This window comes from Scardinius erythrophthalmus (assembly GCF_964197995.2).
Source record: "Scardinius erythrophthalmus genome assembly, chromosome: 11".
Taxonomy (NCBI): Eukaryota; Metazoa; Chordata; class Actinopteri; order Cypriniformes; family Leuciscidae; genus Scardinius; species Scardinius erythrophthalmus.
In genome coordinates this window covers 37,242,444-37,252,381 of record NC_138231.1, presented here as the reverse complement: position 1 = coordinate 37,252,381, position 9,938 = coordinate 37,242,444, and the positions used below count along the sequence as shown (strand labels likewise).

General features: G+C 39.3%; 1 protein-coding gene across 1 annotated transcript in view; it reads right to left on the bottom strand.

Moving 5' to 3' along the window:
• Positions 1-9,938, bottom strand: part of syne1a (spectrin repeat containing, nuclear envelope 1a) — a gene marked incomplete at its 5' end in the record, with an annotated part of 117,926 nt that overhangs the window by 2,226 nt on the left and 105,762 nt on the right. Inside the window, 13 exons of the mRNA XM_081379556.1 lie at positions 438-496; positions 1,033-1,125; positions 1,267-1,479; positions 1,673-1,801; positions 2,174-2,374; positions 3,978-4,186; positions 4,272-4,398; positions 4,498-4,601; positions 6,004-6,072; positions 6,194-6,494; positions 7,126-7,317; positions 7,604-7,741; positions 8,165-8,347. Of these exons, the coding sequence (XP_081235682.1) occupies positions 438-496; positions 1,033-1,125; positions 1,267-1,479; positions 1,673-1,801; positions 2,174-2,374; positions 3,978-4,186; positions 4,272-4,398; positions 4,498-4,601; positions 6,004-6,072; positions 6,194-6,494; positions 7,126-7,317; positions 7,604-7,741; positions 8,165-8,347 (2,018 nt within the window). The remainder of the gene's footprint in view (positions 1-437; positions 497-1,032; positions 1,126-1,266; positions 1,480-1,672; positions 1,802-2,173; positions 2,375-3,977; positions 4,187-4,271; positions 4,399-4,497; positions 4,602-6,003; positions 6,073-6,193; positions 6,495-7,125; positions 7,318-7,603; positions 7,742-8,164; positions 8,348-9,938) is intronic.

The window sequence follows — 9,938 nt, the reverse complement described above, 5'->3', positions numbered from 1 at the left end:
ATATGGCTGCCTTTATGTATTTTTCTCTGATATAAGGCAGAGATGAGCGTGAGAGCATCATAAAAATAAAACTGCAAAAAACAATGAGAGCAACAAAAAAAAAGTACATGGTTTGGAAAATGACTGATACATTTCAATATTTTCACATGGCATCAAGAATGGAGAAAGATGATGGACCCATGAGGATTTTGTCCAGTTACTTAATGGTTTTTGTGTTCAAAGTACACAAAGTTACATTGTCAGACTCAATATTATGTTTTAAGATTACTAAGAATCCTTGACTTGGAACCAAAACAAATTCATTTCTTAGAACTGAACAGCCCACCGCAGAGGATCTGGCCTCTGATCTGAATGGTTCTGATGGTTATGGATCTGGGATCTGGATCTGGAACGAGTTCCATCATCCCCCCTGCATTCTAAAGCCGAGAAACAGGTACCTGTGACGTGGAAGCCTGGCTGAGGATCCTGGTTCTGACACACTACATTTGCCTCGTAGCTGTTGTGCAATGAGCAAAAGGGAGGGAGGGAGGGAGGGGTAAAAGAAAGAAAGAATGTTTCAGTCCCAGCAAATAAAGACAAAGCTTGTGGTGACAAGCAGAGACATATAGCCAGGCCATCAGTATAATCACAAACCAGTAACAACAAAACAAAAGGCGGCAGCAAAATAGGTGGCAATGACAAAAAAAATCTTGCAAGGTGCAAGAAACCTGGCTTTCCACACAGACACCTTCAAACAAATCCACTAAAATTGACTGTGGCTCGATTTGATTCAAAGCACGTCTGAGAGGCAAAGCCAGTGTTTCTTGTATAAATTTCACAAGAAGTGAAGTAATTCTAGAGCCACAAATAAACATCTTTTACAGGGGGATGAGGAAGCGAGCAAATATCCCAGGGGATTTTGTCAATGAGAAATATTTAACGTAGTGAAAATTTCCCCCCCGATATAAGCTCAACCGCCTCATTTTAGCAGGACAGTGACCTTTCAGGGCATGCCCGAAATAATATCAAAAAAAGGGAGAGGAGATGCATTACCGATTGTCGTTTAGTAGAAACGCTGACATCTGAAACAGGACTGACCGATCCAGAAGTCTCTGCGTCATCCGTAACAGACCAGAGGGACGCATCCTGTGAGTTGGGTGAAGATCTGAGTTTTAGCTTTGAAATGGAGTCTAATGTTATGGACAATGTCCCTTTTTTATCTGTCAAACTGATGGAAAACCGGCCATTGAAGAGATGAACGAGTAATGAATGTGCATGAAGACTGACCTGTCTGCTCCCAGAAGTCTGGAGCTCTTTTTCTAGCAGCTCTAGGTCTGTGTCCACAGCCTTCAGGAGCAGTTGCAGACGGTTCCCGATGACGTGCACCCTCTCTTGGGCCTCCAGACACTCGCTGCCATGTGCCTGCACCAGCAGCTGCCCCGAGAGCTCCTGCAGATTGTCCACCTTCTGCTCAGTCTCCGTCAGCTCCCGCTGGATTTGCTGCAGACAAACACGTATCAATGTAGTTTAGCTTGGTTTACAATATATGGCCATACTATTTTCAACATGCTATCTAGTGGGATGCTCTATTCTTAATCTTTATTTATTCTGCATTCAGTATTGGATAAATAGGCAAATTTGTGTTCAGCCCATGTCCATCCATACCAAAAAGCAGTGACCTGTTCAGAGGTACCTTTAGTGCTCTGTAATGAGCTCGTATTGTATGGCGATCTAGCCCGGATGCGATTGGGATAATCTCATTCCTCCGGCGGTCGATGTTTTCCAGCCAGAGAAGAAGACCATGACTCAGCTCATGGAACTCCTGTAGAGAAGCAAAAAGTGTGAGTGACAGTATTTGCCCACGTGTGTGTGTGTTTTCTTATTATTATTACATAATTTCTTATTATCAATGTTAAAAAAAGTTGTGCTGCTTAATATTTTTGTGGAAACCATGATACATTATTTTGCAGGATTTGATGAATAGAAAGTTCAAAAGAACAGTATTTATTTGAAAAAGAAATATTTTGTAACATTAACATGTCTTTACTGTCACTTTTGATCAATTTCATGCATCCTTGCTGAATAAAAGTATTACTTTCTTTCAAACAAATAATCTTACTGACCTCAAACTTGTGATGGGTAATGTAGCAGGTGCTGTGTGTGTGTGTGTGTGTGTGTGTGTGTGTGTGTGTACCTGGCACTGCATCAGAGCATCCTGGAGTGATTTTCTCCAATCCTTAAGTGATTTTCCCAGTCGATCCCAGCGTGAGTTCATCTCCTTGAGTTTCGCTTTCAGTTCCTGGCTCTCCTCTGAGTCTGACTGGAGGAGTGCAACGCTATTTAAGTTGATGGACAGCACTTTGGACTTATGGGAATCCATGGCCTTCTGTAACTCCTGTTGAAACAAAATAAAGTCTGTTAGAATGTTGTGTGTTGATTTTGCAGATTGCATTGTGATATGTATTTAAGTGCAAGTCTTATTTTGGTTAATCAGGACTTCAATTGTTTATCTCTGTTGTTAAATTGCTCTGAAATGAAGGTCCACTTACAATCTTTGGACTGTATACATGTTTTAGTTTGTGTGACACTAAAAATAAACTGGTGAAATCAGATGCTCCAGGATTTTAACAGACTCTGTATGTGGGTCAATGGGATGCTGTGGAATTCCTCTTGTTTATTTCTGTTGCTGACATCCTGCCTGATTTGAAATGTTAGTGTGTGTGCCCAATACTTTATTTAACAGTGTAGACATATGAGCAACCCACATATGGAGCTGTCAGTGACAAATGTTTACAGCTTGTGCATGACTAACTATTATATTTACAGTAATATAAAATAGTACATTTTTACTTTCAGCAACAAAGAAGAAAGAAATCATTCTTTTTCAATGAGATTTTGGGCAACTATTGAGAATGATCAAATCATGCATGATGACCAAATCAGCATATCAGAATGATTTCTGAAGAATCATGTGACACTGAAGACTGGAGTAATGATGCTGAAAATTCAGCTTTGCTATCACAGGAGTAAATAACATGTCGAAATATGTTATAAAAATTTCACAATATTCTTTTTTTTTGTGTATTTTTGAACAAATAAATGCGGCCTAGGTGAGCATAAGAGACTTACCAATCCCAAAAGTTTAAACAGCACAGCAGTGTACAGAAACATCTTTCTACTGCAGAATGTTCATTCTGATTCCTTGCCAAATTAGAAGGCATCTTATTTTTAGCGGTAACAGAGCTGGTAAGTCATGATGCCAATTTGTATGGCATTCACCATGGGTCCTCCTAGGATTTCTAATGGGCTTTTAGAACAGTGGTTCTTGATTTATGTTATAGAATGGGAAAGGCTCTCTAAGTAGCGTTTACCACATTACTTATTTATACACATTATACACAACTTATTTTACTCTAAAATTGAAAACCCATTATCTATTCCAGAGGGAACCCATGGCAAACAAAATTTGAATCTGTTAAATGGGATCTCCTACTATTTGTTGTATGAATGAGATGTATTTTATGTAGGCCACACATTTTGTCATCTTTTTTTTTCCTTGTTTGTCATGGCCCCCTAGTATAAGCTTTAGATAGCTTCTTTGGGGACCAGTTCACATGCATGATTATTTCTTTGTTCTTTGTTTTATCTCAAGTGCATATGAATATATGTATGTGTATGTGAATAAAATCTATCTATAAAAAAAAAAAAGTAGCCTTTGATGAACAATCTGATTAGACGCGTAACAAGGTCATGTGATAATAATGTTGTTGGCTTTTATGTTGAAATGTTTATTATCCAAATTCTTCTCTGGATTTTAGACTACAAACAGAATAGCGCTGTAAATCTTGTTTGTGAAAAAAGCTATGGCCAATTGTGCAGCCCACCAATAGCATTAGGAAGGAGCACTTACTAAATCCCTGTGTGACCTGTTCAAATATGCACAAACACATATTCACAAGTACAAATATGTTCTTATAAACCAAATAGGCAACACAAACCTTGAGTTTTCTAATTCTTTGCTCAATAGTGTGTATATCTGCACTATCTTTCCCCCTCAGCTCTGCTAACTTGGCCTCTGCCTGGCCGAGCCACGCCTCCATGCTGTCCAGGTCAGAGGTCATCTGTTGCCATAGCACCAGGTCTTCTCTCTGCCTGTGATCTGATTCAGCAGACTGGGCCTGGATCAGCTCCCAGCGCTCGATGACACCTGAAATAAGACAATTATAACAATACCATCACATTTAAACATAAATGTATACTCAGCAACCTCAGCGTCTCTGTGCTGGGCTAACCTGTGCTCTGTGTCTCAGTGTTATCAGGGTTGCTCAGGCCTGATAGATCGTCCTCTTCCTCCTCCAGCTCGCCCTCAACCCTCTTGACAGCTTTCAGACTGCCACGGCAATCATCCATTAAACGCATCTGTGCAGAGCAAAGAAACAAATCTAACGTTCAATAACTTTGCCACATTCTGTCATTACAGACTAAACGGGCTGAGCAGTACATCGAATCTGTACTTACATAGCCCATGTAAGAGGTGTCGTGGCAACCCGCAGTGCCATCTGTCTGCTGGAGGCTGTAACGGCTGGTGTCCAGCATGTTGTCTAATAATCGAACTGCTTCACCTGCAGGAGTTCATGTATTGATTAACGTGGGATGTCACATGACCATCTTAAAAAAATAAGGATCATTCAGTGATCACATTGTGAATGTATTAGGAGTTTTGTAAGCTTTAAAACATGTTAAGTTTTATTCATGTTATTTGCTGAATATGGAATGTGAATATTATACAGAGAACTTGCTTGTTCTATATTTAAGACATCTTTAGTTATAACAGTGAAAAATGAAACAAAATATCAATGTCAGTGTTGACTGTTACATGCTGGAATGAAGGAGCTTATGTAAATCTGATCCATGCATGTGGATCCAACAACAGGGCAACAACATGTACAGTGGCTGAGAGAGCTCAACGCACTGCAACTGAAGAAAACACATGCAAATAGAAAAAAAAAACACCAGCAAATTAAGAAAACATCATGTTTGACAACACATTTACTATGAATACTCACAACGCAACCAAATACAGAAACATGCTGCAAATGGCAAAGACCAATATGCTTCAATGGGACCCCAACAAGTGTGGCTGGGAAATGCTTATTACTCAGTGTCTACTTGTCAGAGGTGCTGAAGATGACCTGAAAGGTGAGTTTTTTGTTTAATTTAACATCCTGGTCGTATGTGCATTGTGAGTATTTTCAGCACACGAGTTGTTCACATAATTCTTAATTTTCTTAATGTGTTGGTGTTTTTTCTATTTGAATGTGTTCTCTTCAGTTGCAGCGAGCTGAGCTCTCTCGGCCACCTTAAACACGACCTAAGATCCGCTTTACAGAAGTGACATCACCTTTTAATGTTTTTTTTTTTAAAGAAATAAGTACTTTTATTCAGCAAGGATGCATTAAATTTATCAAAAGTGAAATTAAAGACATTTATAATCTTACAAAAGCTTTCAATTTCAAATAAATGCTGTTCTTCTGAGCTTTCTATTCATCAAAGAATCCTGAAAATGTATAATAATAAGAAATGTTTCTTTAGCACCAAATCAGCATAGAATGATTTCTGAAGGGTCATGTGACACTGAAGACTGGACAGATGGCTGCTGAAAACTCAGCTTTACCATCACAGAAATAAATTACATTTTTTAAATACATTAAAAGAGAAAACTACACCTTACGAATAATAGCAAATGATTTTATTTTATTTTTATGGACTTTTAGACTTTCAGATTCATTGCTTTTTCTTTTATTCTACTCTTGAATGGCTATTAGCATCCTTTGCTATGAGAAAGCTTTTAAAGTTGGCAAACGCAACAGACCAGATCTCTCAGAATGTTTGACATGCACTCTAAAAAAAAAAAAAAAATCATGTAATAATGCAATTCATGCAATATGATATTTAAAGGGACTCTTCAGCATGCAGTGTAGTTTAATTTAGTATTAATTTAGCATGCCACAACATATTGCCTACCAGAGGAGGACCTCAATGTGTTTTCTGTTAATTTTATATAAGCCTCAGGGCTCTCAGGAATCACTACATCTGTGGAAAAAGAGATACACAACAAGGCATACCAACAGTTTATAGAGAAGACCAGTTCAGGGTGTTGGACACTCAGTTGGAGCATTATCTCATGAACATCCTTCAAGTCAAGCACACTCACTTGTAAGTGCTGCAGTGGCCATAGACAGTAACTCCTCATCCTCATCTTTTTGTCTACCCCGCTCTGTAGACATGGTATGGCCCATGGGGTCCAGGTCATAGTCATGGTCCCATTCCAGAGGGATGGAGTCTACGCTGGCAGGGGTGTCCCGGCCAGAGCCGTTTGCGCAAGCAGGAGCAGTGGCAACTGAAGGTGGTCTGCTAGTTGTCTGGGACATGGCATCATCCTCACCCCACTGAAGGTCTGAGAGGTCACCTGACTCTAATTCACGATCTGAGCCTTCACACTCATCATCGGTTAGCTGTGAACAAGAGGTTGCACGAAAGTGAGAACCACCTTTACTCTGGCAAAACAAAATTCACTGTATGAATTAAATATACATTGATCCTTATTAAAGTTATTCAGTCAAGAGCAGAAAGTGATTATCTCTTTGTCGTTTGTTGTTTGATTAACATTAATGACATAGACAGCAGCAGGTTTATTAGGCTGCTGTCACTTTTAGACAGAATGTCTAGTACACTGACACTCGTCTGCTTTTCACCCCAACTGTTTATGTCCACTTAACACATAGCTGAGTGTGTTTATATGAATACTCCCCACGATAGCCGTTTTGACATAATTGTGTGTCTATTTGTCCATTTAACTACAATAAGCCAAGAAAGAGTACTGAATTTGGGATCAGATGGTGTCTAAGAGAGGTGGATTTCTGTGCATGTGCTTCGGGTGTGTGTCAGTCAGTGCAAGAACTGCATTGAGTTCTTTATTAACGGCTTATTGTACTCAACTCTTTTTAGCATCATGTACATCCTGCTCTTTATTTTCTCATTAATGCATGTTTCTTTCTAAAGTGTGCTACACATTCTGCGTTAAAAACAATATAACGCCGTCATACCGCCCAGCCCCTATGTCGTATACATGTGAATATGTCTCACCGGCAGGCGTGTGAGTTTCCTGTAGTAGCGTTCCACCCGACCAAACACCTCCCTACAGTATCTCTGCAGCTCATCCAGCTCTTCCTCTATGACAGCAGCATCCAGAGGCTCACTCTTCTCCATCAGCACCTCCCCCTGCCCAAACACACTCTCCATCTTTCCCATGTTCAGACTGATCTCCTGCTGGAATGCCTTTGGCACACAAGTGATCACAAATTCATTTTAAATTCATTTTAAACTAAGTAAATGTTCTACAGAACAAGTAAAAACAATTTTGTCAGAGTTTTCCAGGTCTGAAATATATACCATGCATGCTAGTGAATTGTAAATGTATAAAAACATGGAGAAAAACATATTTTGGCTGTAATATTAGGAATTCATATTTTATATGTAATTAATATTTTAAATGCTAATCATTCACACGCACACACACACACACACACACACACACACACACACACACACACACAGCCCTCACCTTTAGTTGCCTGATCTTGGCCTGAACGTCACACTCTGAGAAATGCTCGATGTTGGTGAGCTGCAAGTCCATCTCAGTCAGCCATACCAGAATACCATCTCGGGCTGTCTCAAACTCCTCTCGCTGACCAATGAAATGCTGCAGGACAGAAGAGGGACAATGAATCACACAGCTCCTCTGTGTAGTTCAGGTTCTGAATCAATAGTGATTGTTACAGAGGTTCTGAATATAATTAAAAGTATCAACAAGGGAAGATTTGTTTAATGTTTTTGAAAGAAGTCTCATGCTCACCAAGGCTACATTCATTTGATAAAAAACTGTAAAATCAGTGATATTATTACAATTTTAAATAACTGTTTTCTATTTCAATACATTTTAAAATGTAACTTATTCATGTCATTACTCCAGTCTACAGTGTCACATGATCCTTCAGAAATCATTCTATCATTCTTCCTGAATAAAATGATACATTTCTTAAAAAAAACAAAACAAAAAAAAAAACGTACTGACCCCAAGCTTTTAAACAGTAATGTATATAACGTAAAATTGATAATACATCACCTTAAGCCTGCGCAAGATGGCTGCTACTCTCTTCTGTAGTATATCCCAGCGTCGGTTCCCATCATGCACCATTTGTCGTAGTTGGCAGGACGAGTCTGTGCGGTTTTCACGTGCCAGCCTTCGATACTGTTTATTGATCAGCTCTAGCTGGGTCAGACACTCCTGCACCTGTCTCTGAAACGCCTGTGATATAATAGCAATGTATGTAAGACAAGCTGAAAGTATCTCACCACTGCAAATAACACCATTACATACGGTGCAAACAAGTCTGAGATTCACAAACAAAGTGGTAAAACTCACTTGCTACACCTTGTTTTAGTTTGAGTTATGTGAAGCATTTTTAAAATATTTAATTATTTTAGCATGGTTAGCATGGTTTATTCATTTGTTTCTGTCAACAATGAGAACTTTGAAATTGTAAAATACTAAAAGGTTAAAGTGGACTGGATAGTAACCATCGGATGATAGCAGTGAGACACGTGCAAGGGTGACCCCACGGACCCAGTCTCTAGAAAGTGAACGAGCAAATAACGGAGTCATCATAGTACAGGCTGGTGACAGATACTTGATATCTTTTTTTCTTTCCCAACAGGATTCTTGTCGATATTTGTCTCTATTCAGGCCCCTTTCTATGGAGCCCCTAAAAGGACATGGTGGTGGTAAAAAACATGAGACGGGAGGGAAAATGCTTTTGCGTTCTCTCACAAATGTTTTACGGTCCACCGAGAAACTTTACGTTCGCTCGCAAAAGATCTGTTGCAAAATATTTGTGAGCAAATCATTTTTCCTCCCATCACATATTTTTTTCCTTCATGTCCCTTTATGGGCTCTGTACCTTTCTCAGTTGTCCTCTAGACCAGGGGTTCCCAATTCCAGTCCTCACCCCTTCCTGCTCTACACATTATGTATGTCTCTCTTATCTGACACGCTCAGTTGAGGAGTGGGTTCTATTTGACCGTATGTGCACTACAAAGTGGACTTAAAAGGGTATTTAGTCATCTTAACCCTCTGGGGACCAAAAACGCGCCGGCGCGTTTTGCTCGGTTTTTTTTTTTAGCAATGAAAATAAACACTAAATGCTCTGTTAATTTTGATCTTTCATTTTCGTGTAATACATCAAACGATCCTGTTCAGTTTCTATTTTTTTTCTGTATACTCACAATAAAAATAAAGTGTTTTGCTTTTTGACAAATAAAGAAAAATTAACATGATGCGATTTCTGCCTTCTCACTGTCAGTAAACTCCCATTTGAAACGCGTTCGAAAATGATCTATAACTCCGCGAAAATTCAGTCAAACAGGCAAACAGACCCACGGGCATAAAGCTTGAGATCGCATCTGTTAAATGAAGTAACTTATATAAAAAACAAATATTCTCATCTTCTGTAATCTGTATAAAAAGAGAGCGACTCCAGTCGAGCTCATTACGAGCTAATTCACAGTAATGTGACCACTCCCCGGAGAGCGCGTGCTATTCAAACGCAAATTCTGAGAACTATTGAAGATCTGTGAAACGCCCACATCAGCTGTAAACAAAGCGCGTCGCGATCGAGTGAGGCATAATATAGCCTACCTTATGGAGAAAAGATTCCTCAGAACAGTGCTGATATGAGGAACAATATATCCTGATATGAGGAGCAGATCCCGCTGAGGAGTGAGGTAGGCTGTTTTCTTTTCTCAAGTGTGGAATAACGTTATGGAATAACGTTAGTGTAGGCCTATGCAAACCGCAAAAAGATGAATCGCATTTCTATAATATGACTCGCCTTTCTGTG